At 34.6% G+C, this 24,634-nt stretch overlaps 1 protein-coding gene and 1 long non-coding RNA gene across 2 annotated transcripts; one reads left to right on the top strand and one right to left on the bottom strand.

Annotated features, from left to right (window-relative positions):
• The first annotated feature begins 13,874 nt into the window (after nucleotides 1-13,874).
• LOC104105042 (uncharacterized) lies at nucleotides 13,875-18,291 on the top strand. Its single transcript, XM_070186111.1, has 9 exons — nucleotides 13,875-14,125; nucleotides 15,661-15,773; nucleotides 16,046-16,218; nucleotides 16,789-16,882; nucleotides 17,110-17,218; nucleotides 17,307-17,398; nucleotides 17,506-17,591; nucleotides 17,691-17,755; nucleotides 17,835-18,291. The coding sequence occupies exons 1-9, from the start codon at nucleotides 13,924-13,926 to the stop codon at nucleotides 17,942-17,944; spliced, it is 1,044 nt and encodes a 347-aa protein (XP_070042212.1). The 5' UTR covers nucleotides 13,875-13,923; the 3' UTR covers nucleotides 17,945-18,291.
• Nucleotides 14,030-17,399, bottom strand: LOC138899557 (uncharacterized). Its single transcript, XR_011411261.1, has 3 exons — nucleotides 17,303-17,399; nucleotides 15,656-17,214; nucleotides 14,030-14,114 (listed from the first exon to the last, which is right to left on the bottom strand). It is a non-coding gene; the product is annotated as an uncharacterized lncRNA (long non-coding RNA).
• Nucleotides 18,292-24,634: the final 6,343 nt, after the last annotated feature.

Raw genomic sequence — 24,634 nt, 5'->3', positions numbered from 1 at the left:
ATGTTTGGTGAATCTCGTAAAATACTGGTATTAATTCTGAAGATTAAATTTCGTCAAATGGCTGTTAAAATAATTATAAATGCCTTACTAATTTGATCTAATTTTCAGCTTAATGGGACAAAATAAGAAGAAATTACAGAAAATAAAACTCAACTCCACCAAAAAAAAACTAAGAACAAATTAAAAGATGTACTTTACCGCCTACCCACCACTTTTTAATTTTTATTAAGAAATTTTACTTTTATCTATTTAGATTGAGCTTAAACCTTTTATATCAGGGTCGTCTCAACTGCTAACACAAAGTTTTATCCCAAAAGTAAACTTTTCATTATGAAATGAATGAGCGCTACGCTCATCCCTTGCTTGGTTGTGCCAAATTATTTTTTGGAAAATAGCACCAATTTAGTGCAACTTTTGGCCAAACATGTAACAAACAAATACACGTTGCAGGTATCAACAAGATTTTGAATGTTAGATATATACTTAGATTATATTGCCATCTTTACATTTCCAAAAGTCTGTCTTAGTAAAAAACTATGCGAAAATCATTCAGTTGAATATTAATGTTGCTATTATAATATCAATAGCTTTTCAAATATACTTTTTTTTCCTGTCAATGTTTTATTATTATAAAGAGAATAATAATGTCAAGATACTTGACAACATCATTGGTTTTACGTAATGAAAGAATTTAATTTCATTTGCATAATTAATTAGCTTTAAAGGAGGAAGCATGCGAGGCCTTCCATCATGGAGCTAATTGTTACATGCATAGGTTATTGACGAAGCATGCATTAGTATGTATTATTCTAACCGATACAGTAACTAAATACAGTTAACTTAAATTTATTAAATATCATTCTAATTGTACTTTCATAATCTTTGGCCTCCAAATGGGGACCAATTTTGACTCTAAATATTCTTTTTCAACCAAAATATTGTGGCTAATGAAGAATTGAATGATATTTCAAAGTTAGAGCTATTACTTTGTGACAAAGCAATAAGGTTCACTTGTGACTCCTATGTATTTTTTGCACTTGTGTAATAGCCCAATTCACTAGTGATATTGTCCGTTTTAGCCCTGGCGTGCACGACCAGCATTTCTCTCATGTTTTGTCGACGTGGAATTCGCCTAAGGTGTCATATACATCCCTGGGATTCGCGTGTCAAATACATCCCTTTTTAGGGACTCGGTTTGCCCACCACCTTCTCAAAGATATGGGATTCGCCTAATTAACTTGGTTGATCGTTGAGGTTTACCGACCATCGTTCAAGGTTACAGAACCTCTGATAGCATATATGTAATAATCCAACCCACTAGTGATATTGTTTGCTTTGGGTATATGCTTGTACTACTTTAAAACACATTATTAAAATCTAAAATTTTTTAAATTATATATCCGATGTCTCTCCCATATTTTGTTGATATAGTTCACGTGGGGAATCACAACTTCATTGGATAGATAAATGATGGAGAAACAACTTCAATCGCTCCAATTAGTGGCCAGTGATTTGATTTTCTTGTATGCAAATAGTTACTCTTTTTGACAAGTCTCAACTCCTTAGAGGTTGTTTGGTTATTGGGATTAAGATAGTAATCTCGGGATTATGAGATTATATTTATTTCATATTTAATTATAAGTATTAGTTAGTGGTGGAATAAATTTGATACCAAAATAATGGGCGATTAGCTATTCACAGAGAAAGTGGAATAACTAATTCCATGAGATATTTCAGCATATGATATATTCTTTGTTTATTACACCTGGTAACCAAACGACCCCTTATATATAGTAGTAGTATAGAGAAAGTGACTTTCATTCATAGCATATTGTGAATTCGACGCTCTTATAATATAGTGATAAATTTCACGCACTCTAATTCGACCTGCACATAGTTAAGATATTAAGTTGGCTGCAAGCCTGCAGTTGCTACTTTGATTTACAATATTAGAGAGGAGTAAAACTTCTCATTAAACCACCTCAAAAAGGGACAAAAAGGAAAATTAAAAAATAAAAAGAAATAAGAAACAAAAAGGGAGGAAAGTGTTGGTTCCATGTTTGATTTGACTTAGATCCCCTATAAAAGTTTACTAGATGCATGCTATAATCGTATCATAATCATAATCATAATAATAATTATTATTATTGTCATTGTTCGTAGGAGGAAGAAGATTAAAAGGGTTGTTAAGGTGGGTAAACTACGTTGACTGCATAATGTTGTGTCTGAGATTAGGTAAAATAACAACAAAAATATTATGAAATAATGCATGATAATTAAACGACATCGAATGATAGTGATAAGTATTGTGAAACGTGTCATTCAAAGATGGTTGTATGAGTTGCTTGGCATATGTATTCTAGGATTGCTAAAATTCCTTGGCATTTAAGCAATAGATAGAAGATTGCACCCAAAAATATGGTACTTTAATTAAAATATCACGGCTTACTTAATTTGCCTTTGAAAAAAAAACATTGGAAAAGAAAAAGGAAACAACTTTCTAGTTAAGAGAACAAGAGTAGTATTTTTTTCTACTCCATTCGTTCACTTTTACTTGTCCATATTGACTTTGTACGCCCCTTAAAAAATTTGGAATGAGTAATTAATGCTAAGGGCAAAATAGAAAAAATAAATTATTTTTCTCTTGATATGCGAAAGTGGACAAGTAAAAATAAAAATCTATTTTTAGAATAGTGGACAAGTAAAAGTGAACGAAGGGAGTACCAACTAGTGTACCTTTCTTGTCCACAAATAAAATACGTCTTACAACAGCATAACAACTATTTTTTGTTCCCTAAGAGTATAATAACTAATTACTTGAAGGGGAAAATGCATAAGTACTCCGCCCTAACCTATAATCGAAATTTCAACTATACACTTTTCCTTTTTGGGGGTCCTATTATCCCCGAACTACTTTTTTTTTTTGGTAACTAAACAATTTTATTACCAAGTAATATTTACACATTGATTCTCTTCATAGCTTGATCTAGACATAAGTCCCAGATTCAGCTATCTCTTCCTTTCCCGCTACTCCTATCTATTCTTAACTGACTACATATCTATATGAACAATAGGATAGTAGTACAGTTCTAGTAACCTTCTCTTCAAACGTTACTTCAAATTCCCTCTACAATGTATCTCCTGCGTTAACAGTCGAGTGATTGTTTCAGCATTCCTTTGCCTTTACAGTGTTGTTCAGCCCATTTCAATTCTTGATCGCATGTCATCGCCTGTCTATGAACCCTCTGACATTCCAACACTGCTGTCTAGATTTGTGTTGAAAATGGACATTTAAAGAATAAGTGATCAATAGTTTCTTCTTCTGTGTGACACAGTGGGCAGGTATCATCTTCCACACAGCCCCATCTCCTCAATCTGTCTCTTGTTTGTAGTCTTCTATGTGCAGCCGGGAATAAGATGAATATCCATTTAGGTAGCTCAGTATTGTTGCATATCAACCTTCTCCATGGAACCTTGCTAAACTCTCCTCGCAGCTTTAAGTACATAGCCTTGGTTGGGAATTTTTCCATTATGAATACCTCTTCTTCTGAGTAACCAACTTCTTCAAAGTATTTCTTGGCTTTAAATATCTTCTAGATCACCCATGATGCTTGCTTTGGCTTAGTTCCCCACACTGAATTATATTTCTTATAGTATACATGAACCCACTGAACCCACATTTTATCTTTCTTCTTGCATAAATTTCATAGTAGCTTGCAGATAGCAGCTTTATTCCATATCCCTATGTCTAACAAGTTCAATCCACCTGTTGCTCTTGGCCAACACAATCCATCCCAGGCTAGAAGTACTTTCTTTGTGACCTCCACACCTCCCATAGAAACCTTCTACACATGCTTTCAATCAAATGAATCACTTTCTTTGGTAGTAGGAATATCTGAGACCAAAACACTTGAATGGAGAATAGTACACTCTTAAATAAGCTGTACTCTTCCTGCATAAGAGAGGAACTTAGTAGTCCAAGATTGTATTCTCCCTACTATTTTCTCAATAAGAGGCAGACTTTGCACCAGTGATAGCCTTTTAGTACTCAAAGGTACCCCCAGATATCTCACTGGAAGAGTCCCCTTGGAGAATCCTAGCATTTGCAGTATTTCCTGTTGTATGTCATCCTTGACTCCTCCAAAATAGATAGAACTTTTTTTAGCATTGGCAACTAATCCATAAGCTCGTGAGAATTCTTGGAAGCACTGATATAATAGCTGCACAGATATAGTATCACCTCTACAAAATAGTAACAGATCATCAACAAAACTAAGTTATATTATGTTCAGCTTGGCACACTTAGGTTGATAGTCAAAATTTGGATTCATCTTTACTGTCTTCAAAAGTCTGGTGAACTACTCCAAAACCAATACAAATAGGTACGGAGACAAAGGATCACCCTGCCTCAACCCCTTTTTAGCAGGGGAAGGTGTTGAATGCTGCCCATTGATGATGATGGAATACGAGACACTCCTCACACATCTCATAATTCAGTGAACAAACTTCCCTGGCATTTGCAGACTCCTTAGGACTTGCTCCATATAATCCCATTCAATAGAGTCGTAGGCTTTTTTCATATCCACTTTCAACATGCATCTTGGTGATAAGACTTTTCTACCATATTCTTTAACAAGTTCATGACTCATTATTATGTTGTCATTTATCAATCTTCCAGGCACAAATGCAGACTGACTTTTATCTATTATATCATCCATTATGCCTTGTAGTCTATTAGTTATCACCTTCGAGATGATATTGTAGATGAGAGTGCAGCAAGATATTGGTCTGAATTCAATATTTCTGGTTGGATTTGTTACCTTAGGAACCAGGGTCACTGTTGTACAATTGATAGGCTGGTACAAGTTATCTCTTGAGAAGAACTCCATCACTGCATATGTTATCTTGTCTCCAACCACATGCCATGCTTTTTTGAAGAAAAGTACATGAACACATCACATCCAGGTGATTTACTATCACTAATACCCAATAGAGACTTGTATATTTCTTCTTTAGATACTGCTTTTACCAACTATAATTATTGTTGTCTATTCACCAATGGACCATCCTTCATAATCACTGGATTAATAGCAAGTAATCTTCCAGCTGCTGATCCCAATAGTTGTTTGTAGAACCTAAGTACTTCCTCTTCAACCTCTTGTTTTATTTGTATTACTTCCCCATTGCTCCTTATTAAGTTCTTGATCTTGTTCTGAGAGTATCTACTTGTCATGTTTGCAAATAAGTAGGCAGTGTTAGCATCTCCTAACTTTAACCACTGTACTCTTGACTTTTGTTTCATGATACTTTCTTCCACCCTCAGCCACTTCTCCAGATGCATCTTTATGTCCTTTAATACTATAATCATATTCTCAAGTTGTCCAGGACTCCTCATTTGTTACTGCAGCTCACATAATTGTTTCCTGCATTGTTTAATCTTGTCTCCTATTGCATTATACTCTGTATCATTTAGCTCTTTCATAGCTTGTTTCACTCTTTTCAATCTTTTCCATACATCTTTTATGGTATTGTCTTCATTACTCCCTTGTCATGCTCCACTAACTAGAGCTAGGAAGTCTTTGTGTTCAGCTGGATGATTTAGAAACTTGAAAGGTTTGGGAAATTTATCTTCATTGTCTTCAAATGACACATTCAAGGGTGAATGGTCAGATCATCCTGGATCCATTACCCATACCTCAAGATATGGCATTTTCAGTATCCACTCAGCATTGACCAAAGCTCTGTCTATTTTGCTTTACGTGTGCCCATTTGTCCATGTGAAATTTCTTCCATTGGTCCTCATTTCAACCAAAGCAGTATCATCTATGAAACAATTGAAATCTCTCACCTCCAATTCTTATACATGATTCCCAATTGGCCTATCCTCCCATGACCTGATGGCATTGTAGTCTCCCATGATTAGCCATGGGCCATGTTGCCTAATATTTATATCAGCTAAGTCTCTCCACATGTATCTTCTATCTTCCAATGTATGCAAGCCATAGACTGCAGTAAAATCAAACCTCATATTCATACTTTTAATATGAATTGCAGCATGAATAAATTGAGAAGACTTTCCCAATTCCAAGCATTCTATCTCATTAGCATCCCATAACAACCAAATTCTTCCTCTGCTACTGTGTTCATAGTTGGCTAACCAATCCCACCCTGTAGTGATCTTCCTTATTATTTGAATAGCCTTCTGCTCCTTTATTTTGTGTTCAAGTAATGCTATTATACTTATTTTATTGCTACTTAAAAACCTCTTAACCTCTTTTTGTCTAGGGATCTTATTCAATCCCCTAATGTTCCATGTAACCAGCTTCATACAGGAATAAATAGGGATTGTGAATACTCTTCCACTCCTGTTTGGCTACTCTGCCTACTTGAACCCTTACCCATTTGCCTTGGAACTGTTAGTTGCAATCCAGATTCTGCTAGTATGTTGAACACATTGATCATGCTAATTGCATTAGCTCATGTTTTCTCCTTGCTTCGAGCTACTGATTTCCCTATTTTTTTTCCAAATATGTTCCTCGTCTCCTCTAGTTATCTTTGTAGGTGGGTTAACAAGATTGCTATTTGCACCAACAACCATTGCTACTTCACTGTTCTTAACAGGTACGTTTGTTTGCTCTACCTTATCATTAAGGCTAGCTTTGGGTTGCCACTCGTGTTTCTGCTTTTGTTGCTTAGGCTTAATCTTCTGAGCTGGTTGTTCTTCTTTTTTCCATCTGTGCCTAACTTGCATACATGTATGACAAAATTCAGGGACCCAGTCATAAGCATTTCTTGCATGAATTCTTTTCCCTTAGGATCTGTCACCTTAATGGCCCTGGGTAGTTCTTTAGTAACATCCATCTCAATTAGCACTCTAGCATAGGTAATTCGATCCAATTGAGTAGTACAAGCGTCTGCATATAAGGGAATCCCTAATCCACTACTTATCCTGCTTAGTGACTTTACTCCCCAATAATTCAGTGGTATTAGGGAACTTTACTCGCATAGGTATGGTTTGCAATACCTCCTTATTAAAATCAAAATTTTCTGACCATACCTTCATGATTATCGGCTTATTATTCAGTATGTGAGGCCCTGAGTACAGAACTTCATCTCTGTCCTCTGTAGAGTTAAATCTTACCACAAAATAACCATCATTGTGAAAGTAGACTTTTGGATTTGTTGTAAAATTCCACACTGAAACAATAAAACGTTCCATAGCTCCTATTGTTGGGGGTGCTCCAACAACATGCAGGATCAGAGCTTGCTTCCATTTCCTTGTATCTTCTTCCACTTCTTCCTTGCATAATTCAATAATTACTTCTCTATTTTTTATGGTTAGTGCAATAAAACTTAGATTCATTCCTTTCACTGCCAATCTGTTCCCCACAAATAAATTAGCCCACTTCTTCTGGTCTAGCTCTGTGCTCGCAGCTGTTAGTTTGTCCTTGCTTTTATCATCCTCTAACCTATCCCCAATTTTTCCCAAATTACCAGTAGTTTCTTCTGAATTGCTCGCAGGCAGATCAATTTTCTCTGAGCTAGGGTTGTCGTTCTTCAACGGATTACCAATATTTGCTTCTGAATTGCTCGCATGCAGACCGATTTTTCCTGAGCTAGGGTTGACGTTTTCCCACTGATTGTCAGTAGTTACCTTTGCACTATCAATCATCGGTAGATGACTCATAGCAGGGGGTGTTTGCATACCTTCCTTTGTGGTTGATAATGGCGGCCACTGTTCCTTTGAAATTTTCTTTGCATCTGTGATCTCCGAACTTTGCGTTCCAGTGATATAAGTGTTGTTCCCAGTTCCTGTATAATCCACAAGCCGAATCGTAGTCGCATTTCTCTTCGGCCTACCCCTCCCCATTGTTGTTCAGCGTATGTTAGCAAAAGCACGCTATTATGCGCTGAGAGAGAAGAGAGAGTAGTTCAGTTTTTTCATTGTCACTTTGATTACTCAAAAAGACATCCTCGAACTACTTTAAAATGGAATAAATTTCTCCTTAAAAGATCATAACCAAGTTTGTATCAAAGTAGTGAAAAACACGCACCTGCCAATTGTAAATTTCATTTTTTTTAATTTTCTTATTCTTTTATTTTATTCTTTTTCATTTTCTTTCTTTTTCACCTTCCTTTCTTCTTCATTTCATTCTTTTAGTCGTTTGTCCGACGAAATCAAATACCAGTTTCTCGCCTTTTTTATTTTTAGTTTTCCATGTTCTCTTCTGCTTTATTTTTTTCTTGTTTTATTTTATTTTCTCTTTCTTCTTTACGGGTGGTTTTGCACCGACCAAATCTACGGCGCACCAATAACGGAGCAGCAAATTCGGAGGTGGAGAAAGAGGGAAGGCCATCCGCCGCATGAATCGACCAATGGAGATCTGATTGGGGTGGACAATGAAAACTCTTTTCTTCAAAATCAACCATATATGGTTTGCATCTCAGCAAAATCAGTAAAAACTAAGGTCAAATATTAAGAGGTTTCAGTGAGTTTTTGTGATAAATTGGCCATAGTGGATTTGTGAAGGAGGTGTTGGAAGCATGAAGAGGAGAGAGGTTTTATGGAAGTTCTAGATGATGTTTGTGTTGATGGTATTTCCGGTGGCTGCCGGTAAGCTTTCGCCGGAGGATTTGTTTGTATTCCAAAGAAAGAAAGCAAAAAAATGAAAAAGAAAATTTGACTTTATTAAAAAAGAAAAAAATATTAAAAAGATATATCAGTTTAAGTTATAATGTTAATTAATTATAAGTGCTTGTCCAATCAAAATATGACACGTGACCATGTTAATCATATTTTACTCATGTTTTGCTTTTCACATACCTCAAAGAGAGTGAGCACATTCTCCATGCCACCTCAGCACCTAATGGTGTACTTATTCCATTTTAAAATAGTTCAAGGGGTAATAGGACTTCAGAAAAGTAAATGTGTATAGCTGGAACTTCGGTCATAGGTTGGGGGGTACTTACGCATTTTCTCTAATTACTTTTTGTTTGATTACTGATATTGCTCATATTAATTTCGTGCTAAAATACTGAGGATCTTTACTCAAATAGCTGATCCAATTTCGTGTTTAACCACAAATTATACATACAATAATCTATATATTATATATTATCCATCAACTATTTTTAGTTTAAGCGGTTGAGTAATCTGTTAGATTTATTTTTCAATAAGAAAGTGTGAACGAGCTTTGTCATGAATGGTACTATTTGATGTTGTGAGATGTTTAATTGGTTGTATAATAAAAATAATCTCCGTATAATTAATGCAGTTTTCAATTGATACATGAGAAAAAATAAGCACATCTGATGCGATATTCACTTAGAAGTATAATTATATACATATTTTTCCGATGATTTTTTTTTCAATTCAAGAATAGTGATTTTTATTGTATTTCAAGAAGATCAAGTACTTTTACGTGCATGTTGTACTAACCTAATTTTTAGCAAAAGTAAATTGCATGACAATTTCTGGATAATAGCTAGTAAAATATATTTGGTCAAAAAGCGCTATCTTAATGACATAGGTAATTATCCTCAATGCACAAAAGGAAGTGGAAGAAAAAGGAAAAGCACTATATTCCAAAAGCACCAAACAAATAAAATACACTTCATTACGTTTTGTTTATACGTGCATGACAAAAAGAAGCATAACAACATAATTATGTTAGTTGTTGCACAATACCAATTCACAAGAAAAAATTGATAGCAAAGGAAGCCAAATAATTGTTGTTTTCAAGTATTCACCAAATACAATTCAGCTTTCACAAGGTTGAACTCTTATCTTCCTAGTCTTCTTGCATAAGTTCTTGGAACCTTACTATGAGTCTATGACTATATATTTGGCAATAATTCATTGGTTCCAATGTATATATTGATTGGGTTTAACTTATATTCATCAATAATATAAAATAAATTAACATGCTTACTTCTTGTCTTATTTTTTAAATTATTAATTTTATTAATTAATTATGAAAAGTTACTTTGAAATAACTTTTTTTTGGGACTTTGAAATAACTTTAAGGTGACATGATAATGCAAAAAAAGTTTGCACTATTATTATTATAAAAAAGTGAAACCCATACTTAATTGAGTTTTATATGTTACTTTGCGAAAAGTTGATGTTAGGTTACTTTGAGGTGGTAGGTTAATGTCAATTCGAATAAATTCGACTACCTATAAGTTGAACCAAATCCATGATTTTAAGTATATGAGTTCTGAATTTTAGAACAAAATAGTTTATGTAATCAGAATAGATTATTTATATATATTAAATAATTTCTTAATATAAATGTAGAATTTGAATTAAAGCTAGTGGATTCTGATGAACTCGTAACTTGTATCCTAAATCTAACCACGGCTCAAACACATGTGTAGCCTAAAGCCAAAGTTTAATGTGAGTCCTAAATTTTTAAAACAAAGTTATGATATATATATTTTTATTTGAAGTCTATTTTTCTATCCTTTTTAGATAAAGTTGTTAATAATTTTTTTTATAATTAATTTCCTCTAATAATTTCTTTTCAATTGATAATATAACCAACCCATTTAATCTATCTTGGGATATTGTTAATCTCATGTAAGATTTTATCAATTATAATTTTGAAAAACATCTTTTCTTTGATGCAACTGTTATAAAAAAAACTCTACTTTTGTATAAGACGTACTAAATATTATTTTTTAAATACCAGTCTACCTCGCCTATAAGAAGAAGGGAATTTTGTCCTTTTTTGCGTGTACAACTATCTGAACCTCTCCATTTTTTATTTTTTTTATTTTTTGTAATTCTTTAATTTGTACTCGTATGGCCATGGAACACAAGTTTCCACTATAATATTATGAGTTGTGATGTAGGTTTGACCAATTGATTTTAATCTTGGGCAGCCCCAACTGAAGCCCTGCCTCCCACGCCCAACAAGTTAACGAAATGTCAATTTTTATGACATTTAAATAACTCATCCATTTGAAATTGAATGTTCATGGTTTTCTTACAAGAAGGAGAAAAGTCAACATACGACTTTAAACGTTCATTTAAACAAAAAGTACTCATATACTATAATTCTTGTAATCTCAATTGAAGTCAAACGGCAGACGTTTCAGTTGAATAGGGTTGCTCTGACGTAGGAGTTAGGACCACATTAGAGATAGAATAACTAATTCTAAAATGTGGGATCATTTTATGGCTAAAAAAGAAATGAGATACTTTGTTAATCCAATTTGCCTTTTGCAAAAACATTTATTAGGTGATTGTTATCTATCTATCCAAGCTTTAGTATATAGAATTATCCAATATATGTGTTGAAACGAGATAGTAGATACTTTATAATATTAATTGAGATGCACGTAAACTGATCCGAACACTACAATTATTTAAAACACGAGAAAATTTCTTCTTTTTCTTTTTTATCCTTGAATTTGCACAATCGTAGAAAGTAATATGTAAGTTCGAGTCACCCCAAGAGCAAAGTGAGGAGTTCTTGGAGGGAGGGAGCCGAGTTTCTATCGGAAACAGTCTCTCTACCCCAGGGTAGGGGTAAGGTCTGCGTACACATTATCCTCCCCAGACCCCATTAATGAGGGTTAAGGTTTGCGTATACATTATCCTCTCCAGACCCCACTAATGAGATTATACTGGGTTGTTGTTGTAATTAAATTGTTCCTTAGCAATCAACTTACGTTGACCGGGTATTTGGGTATTGGTTTAAGCCAAGATTAATAAAAATAAATATGAAAAAATGACACTGTATATCCGCTCTCAAAATAATAGCCAAAATATATATATTTTTTGTATATATATATATATATATATATACATTTTGTATGTTATAAACAAAAATTATACGAATTTTATACACTTTTTAGGCTACCAAATATAAATAATTTCTGGCACGAGTTAAAAGTGAAAAAAAATCTATTAATATAGGTGTTATTGGATTTCTTGTTTGTACCCATCAATATATTTACTGTCTTCACTGAAATCAAAATCGTTAGTTGAATTGCTAGTTACCTGGCTCAAGTTTGAGTTTTTTTATTTTTATTTTTTTTTTATCCCTCCCAAATCAGGAGGATAACATGACTCGAACTCAGGACCTAACGGTCGTGGGTGGAGGTGCTTTACCAACTGAGCAAGTCTCACTTGTCCTCAAATTTGAGTTCAAGCCTTAAAATGGAGGGTTCAACAGTTACCCACCTTATATACAATCACTACTATATATAGTGCACAAGTTCTAACTTTCTTAGACTAAAAGGTCATCTCTCAAATTCGAGTAACAGAACGAGTAAGTTGGTTCTCGATAAGCATATTTTAGCAATGAATCGATGCCAATCATTCCAAAACTCCTAAATCAAAATGTGATTGACTGATTGAGTTGGAAAATTAATATGGACTGCTTGAAGCCCAAAGCTTTACACTTGTAACTGGGCATGGGCCCAACTTAATCTCTACACTATGGGCTTATGTAATTTCGAGAAAATTGGTTGGCATAGCCACTTTTAGGTCTTGCTATTGGAGTTTGGCCGCCTTTTCAAATGCATTGGAGGCATAGCCATCGGTCCGACCAAATTGATATTTTTGCCCCCCAACTAAAATACGGAACACAACTCTAGCATGATACCGGAGTTCGAAGCCCCAAAAATGATTCTTGATTTTTGAACCCCTGCTAGTATAAAATCCAAAAACGATCCTTGGAATTCAAAATAAGGTATCTGAAACAAAGTGAAAAGGATTCAAACTATCCAATAATCGTTATTAGGGTTTGAACCTGTAAAAATTTAATCCATTAATCATTATTGGGGTCATTGCTGAGTTTTGAACCTATAAAGGTTAAAGGTTTAAACCCAGAAATTGTTGTTGGGTTTGAACCTAAAAGGAGTGTTTCACCCATTGTACCTATTTTAAACTCAAGAATAATATCATGAAGTTAGAACTCCATGATTAATTGGTTATGCCTTGGAGTTCAAAATAAGGTACCATTGCTGAGTTTTGAACCTATAAATATTTGAATTCTAGTACACCAGGGGCGGCCCAACCCTAAAGCAAGTGAAAATGTTTAGGCCCCAAAAATTTAAGGGCCCCAAAATTACTAGTATTCTCTATATATAGTAGTATATTATTTATATAATTATCTTTTATTATTGATAAATTTATTTCTTTATTGTCATATTAATTTTTAATAACTCGATTTCTTCCTCTAATTAATATAACTAAAATAGTTTTCTGTCAATCTTATTTTGCTTTTTTAGTTAATTATATTTCTCTATTCATTAGTTGGTCACATAACTATATCTAATAATCTAACTTATTATTTATTTTTCTTACATAAATTATACTCTTTCCGTCCCAATTTAAGTATTTGACTGGACATGGATTTTATGAAATAAAGGAAGACTTTTGAAACTTGTAATCTTAAATAAATCATAGAAGTTTTTGGGTTAGAAATCATCTCATTAATGGTAAAAAGAAAAATCTAAAGTTAAATTGTTACCAAATATAGAAAAGGACTTACTAAAAAAAAGGAGTCACTTATGTTTTTTTTGGTTCTCCCATTTCAGTTGTGATGCAATCAACGTTAAATTCATTTAATTTTTTATATTTTATAAAATTAAATTTTTATTTTTTTAATTCTACATCCTCACTTGTCTAATTTTTTTAAAAACGATGTTCGTTAAATTTTATATATATATATATATATATATATATTAAGCTCTCTTATTAAGATTCTGCTAGATTCTGCTTTAGAACTCCGATGAGGTTGTGCCGCCCCTGTAGTATGCAGTGTTGAAATTTTACTTTTAAAATCACTAATATATACTTTATGTATATGGTTAGAAATAGTGAATATGATTTAATGCTTTCGTATGCAAACTAAATAAATAAATAAAGAAGTTTAAATATCATTTTCCTCTCTTCCATTATCCACAATGGCTACCATAACTGGTGCAACTCCCCGAATTGGAACCCCATGGCGCTTCGCAACTCCAAAGCACCATTTCTTCAACAGTTGTACGAAGCTCTCACTATCTAGCTCAAACCCTAATTTCACTCTTCACAAGCTTTCATCACAACCATTTCCAATGGTGCCCAATTTATTCCGAGCCGAAGCTTCCTCTGCCTTTTCCATCGGTATTCTCTCTCACACACATGCGCTCTCGTAGACACACACGCTCCTATGTGCTAAATTTGGTGGATTATGCTTTAGATTTGTAGATTTGCTGATCAAATATGTGAATGTGATTAATTGTTGTAATTGACTCGATTGTGATTTTTTTGTTTAATTAAACCGTTTAACTTAGAGTTATATAGTATTTTTAGCTACGTATCTGTACTATGCACAGTGTTGTTTCTGAATTGTGCTTAAATTTTACAAAAATAGCTTATCAATGTGCGATTCTACTTCAAATTAGGGCTTACTCTATAGACGAAGTGCTCCTTGACTTGCGCGGGATAGGGGGAGGGTGGGCGGTATGCAACCTTCCTCTTGCATTTCTGCAAGTTTTCGAGCCTCAATAGGTTACTGACACGGGCGGAGCCAGCCCGTCGGCTACGGGGTCCGGCCGAACCCAGTAGTTTTGGTCCAAACCTTATATTTGCACAAATTATTAAGTTAGAACCCAGTAACTTAAAAGAGTTAGAATTCTGAATCCATAAGCTTCAAATCCTGGCTCCGCCTCTAGTTACTGTGGGAGCTAGTACCAAAGGATGCGACCTAGTGGTCAACAAAGTTGGAGAGAAATCATGAGGTCTTAGGTTCAAATCCTAGTGGAGACAAAAAATACTAGGTGAGTTCTTTCCATCTGCCTAAGTCTTGGTGAACAGAGTAACCTGATATCTGCGCTGGAGGAAGGTAGAAGGTACTGGTAGATACTAAGGTGTGCGCAAGCTGGTCTGGACACCACCGTATGTCTCAGAAAGAAAAAAGGGTCGCTGAGGTAGCAACTCTACCATTGTGGGAAGGCTCGCAAATTCTACTTTCAAGTATCAACTGAAATTGGGTTATTTGCATATGCACTTGCAATTGTCATTGTATAGCTTGAAGATGCCACAGAGATTATGCTAGTTATGCAGAAATTTGTTGTTTCTCTTGTAGCTGCTGAAATTACTTCTGCAATCATTAGCTGTCAAAAATTGTGACAGCTAATTATATAAAAATGGTTAATTGGATCACATCTGATGGATTATACAAATGATGTATATTATGACTACTTAGTTATGCTGGGGGGAATTTAGTTGATTGTGCCAATTTCCCTATCCAAGTAACTCATGATTTAACTCCCTTAATCCCAATTTGTTGACACACAAGTCAATAGTCCCAGAATGTATGACACCATTTCATTTCTATGCTCCTTATACAACTTAAAAGAATTCAAAACTCATTAAACTATTCAATATTTTGAACTTTGATACATGTTGTCTTTATCAAGCTAACTTTTCAAGCATTGGATCAATATTTTTGTTCACTTCCACTGATATAACATTAAAGTACATCTTAAAGCACCTGCCTAATAAAAAAACTGTCATATTAAATGGGATGGAGGGAGCAGTAGGTGTTAAATTGATGTTTGGATGCACGTGCATAAGTATTTATTCTTTTGATATGCATCTTCATAATGTTCAATTATCTGGTTTCATTGTTTAGTCTTACTTATTGGTTACTAAAGATGCTCCAAGTGAAGAATTGGAGGCTTCCTCTAGAGGGGCCATTGGAGCAAACGACTTGTTAATTGTAGGACCTGGAGTTCTTGGGCGTTTAGTGGCTGAAAGATGGAGAGAGGTACATCCTGAACTGAATAATCATATGATTTCTTTGAGAAGTAGAAACGATCCCTACCTCATAACCTAATTGAAAAGTTACATGCACGTTTATTTCTTGTTTGTTAAATCTGGTTAGTTATGGAAATGTTTGATGTCCATTTTCTCAACTGATATTAGTTTTACGAGTTTCTGCCTTATTAATTGTGACAGACTGGTGGATTTCTTGTACGCTTAGTGAAGTGTGCATCGTAATTGAGACTGCTAAGAGTTTTGAACCCTTTAATGTGGCAGGAACACCCAAGCTGCCAGATTTTTGGGCAGACAATGACCACTGATCACCATGATGAACTTATTAAAATGGGAATTAGTCCATCTTCGAGAGAAACCAAGTTTACGTTTAAGTTCCCATATGTTATATTCTGTGCTCCTCCATCCCGGACTGAAGACTACCCTGGTGATATTAGGTAAGCTTGACAGTTCATGCAATAGCTAGCTGCTATCGCCTTTCTGTTGTGGCATTCTTTGATATTTAGTTTAAAATATTTTGTGGCTCGTTAAGCACGGTGGTGTCTCAGTTTTTCGTGAACAACAACATCAAGATGGGAAACTTCTGTTACTATCTCATTATAGAGAGCACAAATGCCTTTAAACTGTAGTGCCGCAATAAGCAAATACTTGTGCATTTTTAGTAAAACTATTGTTTTGTTGTGAGATAGCCCCTCCTTTTCTACTGCTGTTATGATTGCTGCAAATATCCGGGCTAGTCATTAGCCATAAATGCTTCACCTAGCTGGCAGCTGCATAAGTAGTAGTGTATGTTTTTTTAAAATCATGTGTATGGGTTGATCAGACCACTTTTGTGATTCAGCTCTGCTCTGAGTAGAATTAGTCAGCAGCAAATTCAGGTTTGATGAGTCCAAACATTGTTATTGTTTGTCAGCATTATTTTTCTTCAGATTTTCTGTGCTAAGTTTTGTCATACTGATACTATAATTTGATTTAATTAATTTCTATTTCACACATCAAATGAGCAGGGAGGCTGCGTTAAAATGGAGTGGTGAAGGTTCTTTCCTATTTACCTCGAGTTCTGCACCATATGACTGCTCTGATAATGGATCAGTTGATGAGGTGTAATATCTTACATAAAACACTATATTGCTGGTAACAGTTTCTTATTCTGATTGATTCCTCTTGAAGGGATTTTTAGGATTGTCGATTAAAGACACAGGCTTTGAGAACTGTATTTCCTGAAGGAAGCTACTGAACTTTAACTCATGTAACATAACGACATTAATCATGTTTTCTCCGAGGAGGTCTGAGCTTTCGTTAAACCTTTTGCGTTGTTAAATGTGTAGGATGGTCCCATAGTCCCAATTGGAAGGAGCCCAAGGACTGATATTCTTCTCAAGGCAGAGGAAGTAGTGCTGGAGTTTGGCGGTTGTGTTGTTAGATTGGCTGGCCTTTATATATCCTTAGATATGGATTTCAAAGAGCTAGGGTTCTTTTTGTGTAGCCTTCAGATCTTTATTTTATATTTATCTTAACCACTAACACAAGGAAGACAGAGGTGCACATACATATTGGTTACATAAAGGAACCGTGGATATTCGTCCTGATCACATCCTCAATCTTATCCATTATGAGGTGAGTGGGAATCCATGTTTTGCGTCATGCTTAGTTTAGAAGCTGCACTTTGTTCTTCATGTGTCTACAGTTGTGTCAGTGATTTTTTGGCTTGTCTATTCTTACAGGATGCTGCTTCCTTGTCAGTGACCATCTTGAAGAAGAGACTTCGTGGTCGGATCTTTTTGGGTTGTGACAACCACCCCTTATCCAGGTCATCCAATCTACATAATTATTAATGTTTGTGGATCGAAAGCCGAACACTCTGACCCATGTTGCCTTGAACTGTTGTATTACTTTGTGTTCATATCAGACAGGAAGTAATGGACTTAGTCAATAAAAGTGGGAAGTTTGAGAAGAAATTTGAGGGTTTCACTGGTAACTGACTCTTTTTGAAATCCTTTAGCCACCTGTTAAATTATGTCAAGCCACAACAGTCATTTGTTCTTTCTTTCAGGAACTAGTGGCCCTTTAGGGAAGAAGTTAAACAATTCAAAAACTCGTGCTGAACTAGGATGGGAGCCCAAATATCCAAGCTTCGCTCAGTTCCTTGGAGTTTCAGATTAAGTTGCTGCAGGAGCTCTCATTCTTTCTAATTATTGAAGAAATGCAGGAGAACTAGTTTCACAGTGGTCTTTTATTGCGGCATGTTCTGCATACATACAGTTCAAACGAATGAACTACAGGATCATTGTTTTTGTGCATTTAATTGCACCATGTTACGCAGATATTGCATGTGTAATATATGCCGGGGTTTGGTTTCTGTGTATTGTCTCCACTGTAATTGCTAGGAGAGGATGGTAGTCTTGTCAATTACTACTGAGATGTTTATAATGTTGGATTAAGGTGATGTTCTTGAAATGCTGCTTTTATAGTTGGAAAATCTAATGGTACGAAATGTTTCGGTTTTTGTAGCTTCCTGTGCTATTAGTTTTTCCTCTACGGAGGCTGACCATAATCCATGAACCAGACGGAAAGAAGTGTAACATTGAAAAAGCTCTAGAATGTGAGCCACTTCTTGGTCCTCGTTAATTGTCAAAAGGGGCCAAAACTTGGGACAAAGGGAATATTGTATTTTTTTGGAAGATTCTAAAATAATTGATGCTCACAAAAAGAAAACATAGTTGTTACCTCTTTGTTATTTGTTCCGTAAGGGATTAATTATTATTAGTTGTAGGCTTGTAGCCTTGATATCCGTTGCAAGTAAACGAGTTTTGTTATTTACTTTTGATCCACAGACCTTTGAATTGGGCGCAAATAGCACGGGCTAGCCAGTTTTCGAATTTGTAATTGAAAAATAGTCAGCGTTTGTAAAATCATTGAAAAATAGCTACTATTTTGCTGCAACGCGGAAAGTTTCAGTATAATATACTGGAGATTGGTGTATCTGTGTATGAACTTCCAGCATATTATGTTGCAATTCCAACAAACGGAAAGTTCCAGCATAATATACTGGAGATTGGAGCACCTGTGTATGAACTTTTAGCATATTATGCTGGAACTCCAGTATATTATGTTGGAATATTTTTCGGATTTTGAACAGTGTTTTCGTTCAGATTTATCTTTGCATAAAAAATGGATAAATTTTGATTAGTTTTGAAATTATGACTATTTTTCAATTATCACTTTTAAATCTGGCTATTTTTGAATTTTGTTGATGAACATCTAATAGTGGGCTTGAGGGGAAAAATGCAAACAAAATTTCTTTTTTGAGACAGTAACTTCAATGTTCAGTATTGAATTCCCGTCCTTTCTCTCTTTTTTTTTTGGGTGGGGGTGGGGGTGCAGAAAAACGGTGGGGGGGGGGGGTGGGGGAGGGGGTGTTTGGGGAAGGACCTTTTGTCTGTAGTCAAAGAAGCCTTGAAATTTCATTTACGCAGCTTGTGAGTATTCTTCCCTAACCCATATATGACAATGTAGTTAATGTCAAATCCAATTAGTGGAAATAGATGTTTATTTGATGACGAAACTTTACTAACATTTTAGGGGTTTGGATAACATTAGGACATTTTTTTTTTGAAAGAAATAGGTTGTGCAACAAAAATTAAAGCCCGTCTTCTAAATATGGTTAATTAACCAAAGAAAATAAAACGAAAAATAGGTTTAGAGTTAGAATGATTTTGATGGAAGTATGACAACTATTCTACCTCGTGGGGTGCCCATGTGACTCATGAATCTCATCTAGGTCGAGGTTGTAGTCTTCATATTATCGAACAATTAACATTATTTATTCATTTTGTAGTCAATAAATTATATACAAAAGGAATAAAAATTGCCCATTGTTTTATTTAGTCAACACTACCACTAGTATTCGAACTCCTCCTAAAACATCCTAACATCTCTCCGTAGAGTTCTCAGATGCTGATTGCTATAAAAATTATTTATATGATTATCTTATTTTCCAATTACACTAAGCACACTACGATTATGGGAAGATCATTGAAATTTTTTAAAGCTCTCAAAGAATGCTTATATTTTGAAAAAAATAAACATATGACCTTATTAATTCTATATTATACTTGTAATTAATGAAGTAACTAACAAAAAGTATACCGAGATGATTTGATTTGGTTCTTGTAGAAGATATGCAACTCTTGGTTTGTTTGCAGTGATGCATAATTGCATATGTATAGCTAACGTAACAAATAAAAGGAGAGATAGAGAAGTGGAAAAAGGAATTAAAAGCAGTTGAGTAGTAATTAGGACTAAGGAGTAGTAATTAACTGAATACTTCATAAATTATGATATCAGAACAATAACCATTTACAAGGATCATGAGCTACGTACTTCACACAATAGTTTAAGATTTTAGGTAGAATGTTTGAATTCATTTAATATACAACTTCATGTTCTACCTTTGATAAAATCATTCTCACCAGTGGCGGACCCACGTGGTGGCTAGCGGGTTCAACTGAACCCGCTTCACCAAAAAATAATACTGTTGTATATGTATAAATTAGGATTAAAGCTGTGTAAATTTTGTATAAATATTTTATTTGAACCCACTTGACAACTATTATTTTACGACTAAAGTTATGTATTTCTAAGATTGAACCCACTTGCACAAAATTCTGGGTCCGCCACTGATTCTCACTTGTATGTTTTTTTATCCAATCCATGCACGTATTTACATATAAATCTGAAATCGTTTTATTATATATACGTGAGAGGATTATACAATTCCTCAACTTAATGCGGAGCTAGAGTGCGGGGAGCGGGTTCGGCCGAACCTTGCAGTTTTGGTTCGAACTCTATATTTATCTTAAAAATTCTATTAAATATGTAAAAATTATTAATTTAGAGCCCAGTAACTTAAAACGATTAAAATCCTGAACCCCTTGAAATCTTGGCTTCTAGAGGCGGGTTCAACCTTTCATAACAGGTGTAATAACTTCAACTCTCCATATATGTTGTCGAAAATTTTGGTAAAGTATATATTAACCTGAACGTCTCTATCATGTTGTGCATATTATACATTATTATTAATGAAACTGGTCATCATATATATAAGGTAAAAAATTAAAAATGCACCCACTAACTTAAAGATTTTAAATACGTCTCTCTTCTATTGCCGTGCACATTTTTCATGCTAACTTATTGAACCGACCATCATATTATTAGAATTTAAGAAATTACTACAAGTGGTAGTCTTCCTTGGCATACAACAGAAATGGTCATAAATCACCATTGAATAAGTATTAAGTGGAGCAACAGAAAAAAAGCCACAAAAAAAGTTTAAAATAGATAGACGTAAAGAATTTTTTACATATTCAAGTCATATTTACTTGTCGTAACGGGTAACTTTTTATTTTCAAGAATACAAATTTCACGGATTATTTGTAAATATTCTTTGACTGGTTAGATATTATAAACTGACGATGTATATTAGTAAGAAAATAGAATGCAACTTTACAAAAGTGATACATTTACTTGAGTTACGCAACTCATTGTCAAACTTCTATTTGTTCAAAATGATTAATTAGTGAAGGAAGCAAAAACGACGGCTCTCTTCACATACCCAAACATGAAGCAAAGTAAATTCTAACAATTATTGTCTACTTGCCTACCTTTATACCTTAGAATAATTGGTTAATTATTGAACAGTTTTGTACACTTTCTGGCACTTCTCAACTTAAAATAAGCTTGATTTGTTAAGCATGATTATTAGGGGTCCCATTTGCTGAAATCATAAGACACTCTTGAAATTTGGCAATAATTAACTAGTGGTTATTAGAAGAGAATCAATTATATATAGTTAGGTCGAAAGATCCACTCCCCTCTAAATTAGGTCGTGGGGATTCTTTTTTTAAAATAAAAAATTCTTTAGTTGTGACGTACATTTGATCGATCGAAATCTTATTCAATTTTTCCGAAAGATCTTTTCAACCTAATGTCATTAATTTTTAGTTTTTGTTTAAAAAACTGAAAAGCATATTTTGGAATAAGTTTTTAGTTTTTGCAAGAAAAGAAATAGTAATAACATTTGGTTGATACTCATGAAAAGATATTTGGATTTTGTGTTTTCGAGACAAATGATAATTTCGGTACAAGAGAAAAACTTATAAGAAGCGTATCAACGACAACAACAACCCAGTATAATTTCACTAGTGGGGTCTGGGGAGGGTAGTGTATACGCAGACCTTATCATTATCCTGGGTAGAGATGCTGTTTCTGATAGACCCTCGGCTCTCTCCCTTCAAGAACTCCCCACCTTGCTCTTGGGGTGACTCGAACTCACAACCTCTTAGTTGAAAGTGAAGGGTGTTCATCACTAAATCAACACACATCCTAAATATAAAGTTACTTTTGATAAGGAGGATCCAAAGTGACATTTTGGAGAAAAGAAAAAGAAAAAAAGCATTACAAAATAGTGAAATTGGAGAGTGGAGGTATATTGATGTCATCAAATCAAAGAGTCTAAGGCAAAGTTCCTTTATTGTCAAACATGGGTTCCAACCATTGTGATTTGTGAGGGGGTCCCCTTAAGCCACTCTCTGATGTAATGTTGTCACTTGTCTCTCTCAAAGCAACTCCAATTCTTCCTCATCAGATAGTAGATACAAACAGACGTACGTGGGGGTCCCAAATTAATCAAATTCGGAAAACTAAAAGAGAAGAAAAGGGGATGCCGTTTTACCTACGAAAATTAGTGATAACTTTAGGGGGTAGCACAACAACTACAATAACAACATATTAAGTAATGTGTACATATACTTTACTCCTATCTTATGGAGATAAAAAAATTATTTCTAATAAATTTTCGGCTCAGGAAAGTATAAGCATCACAATAATAAAAAGAAAACAAGACGAGACAACACCGAGAAATCGAAAAAAAAAATGACAGGTAGTAAAAAAAAACCTAATACCAACTAAATGCGAGAGTACGTACTAATACTATCGGTATGAATAACCTAGACTACCTAATCTGCTATCCTAATTCTCGACCTTCATACCTTCCTATCAAGGGTCATGTCCTCGGTCAGCTGTATCTGTGCCATATCATGCCTAATCACCTCACCTCAACTCTTCCTCGGCCTACCTCTACCTTTCCTAAGGCCCTGCAATGTCAACCTCTCACACCTCCTTACCAGGGCGTCTGGGCGTATGTGCTTCTCTTCCTCACATGTCCAAACCATCTAAGTCTTGCTTCCCGCATCTTGTCCTCAATAGTGGCCACACACACCTTGTCCCAAATAATTTCATTCCTAATCATATCTAAGATGGTGTGCTCGAACATCCATCCCAACATCCCCATCTCTGTTACCTTCATTTTCTGGATATGGGAGCTCTTGACTGGCCAACACTCAGCCCCGTACAACATAACCGGTCTGACCACCGCTCTATAAAATATACCTTTAAGTTTTGGTGGTATCTTTTTGTCACACAAAACACCGGAAGCAAAGTCTCCATTTCATCCATTCCGCGCCAATACGATGTGTGATATCTTCGTCAATCTCCCCATCTCCCTGTATAATAGACCCAAGTTACATAAACTTCCCCCTCCAACTTTAGGTGATAAAAATAGAGGGGGAAATATTAGATCAAATTTCCATTTTTCATAAATTGATCATAAATGATGTGTTGTACAGAAAAAGGAAAAGTTTAAAATCAAACGCGTAAACTTAAATCTTTATTAATCATGAAACATTGAAATCTCTGAGTAACTAACAAAAAAAAAGTTGAATTTAATTTCACTTGATGGATTCTTTTCAAAGTCAAATGTCACATTGAAAAGGGTCAAGGAATATCACGAATATATTTGGGTGTAGATTCCTTCTTCTGAAGATTTTGTTATCTTTGCTGTGGATATGGCAGAGTTTTCCTTTTTTTTCTTTGGGATTTATATTTTAAGAGGGTAGCTAGATATATTCTTGATAAATAGTAACCTTTGTGCATTTAATTCTTAAACTATAATGCAAAAAATTCACTGTTCTCCCTAAATCCTACATATGTGTGTCAACCAAGTTTGCATAGGACAAGTGTGTGTTATATTCTGGTGCATTTTTATATTGAACTTGCAAAAATATTTACATTCAATTGACAAATATCTAATTGCACCACCAATATCATATTTATTATGTCAGATATTAACAGGAAAATGCATGTATAATAACCAGCAGGATAGTGACAGCTTAGCTAATTGCTATAGCCAACTCTTCTTGTTATTATTACTTAAAATTTAGTTTCTAGTTTGAACATAGGATTGACCAAAACCTCAATGACAACTTGCATATTAGTGGGATCTTTAATCTTCCTCCACTAGACATATAGAAAAGTTGGTCCTTTTTTAGTTTTTCCCTTAAACGATGGAAAACCAATGGTTTTGTCTATTGAATTAAGTGATTCTATTGAAAAGCATGGGGTGGTTGCTTGTTTCTCCCTTCCTCTCATAATTGAAATGATTCTTTCCTTATTAAGATTCTTATAGGCAGAATAGTGAAAAGTGTCAATTTCTTCTATTTGAAGCTCCCACTTGACTGTTGAGCGTAGCTCTTTATAGTGTATACTTTATATTGAGCAAATCAATAAAAAAGTGGAGCTCGGTGCACAAAATATTCCGTATTCATAGAGGGTCTTGAGAAAAATAGTACCCAAGTGGTGTGAAATAGACAACATAGTCTAATACAAATATCAGTTCCACTACTTAAACCAATGACTTATAAGGCACATGAAAACTACTTTACTGTTGATTCAAGTCAACACTACGTCAAATCAACTAGAGAGAAAAAGAAAACAAAAAGAGTCTAAAGGACACAA

Source organism: Nicotiana tomentosiformis, chromosome 9 (assembly GCF_000390325.3).
Source record: "Nicotiana tomentosiformis chromosome 9, ASM39032v3, whole genome shotgun sequence".
Classification (NCBI taxonomy): domain Eukaryota; kingdom Viridiplantae; phylum Streptophyta; class Magnoliopsida; order Solanales; family Solanaceae; genus Nicotiana; species Nicotiana tomentosiformis.
The sequence above is the reverse complement of the archived record's forward strand: the minus strand, read 5'-3'. Positions and strand labels throughout refer to the sequence as shown.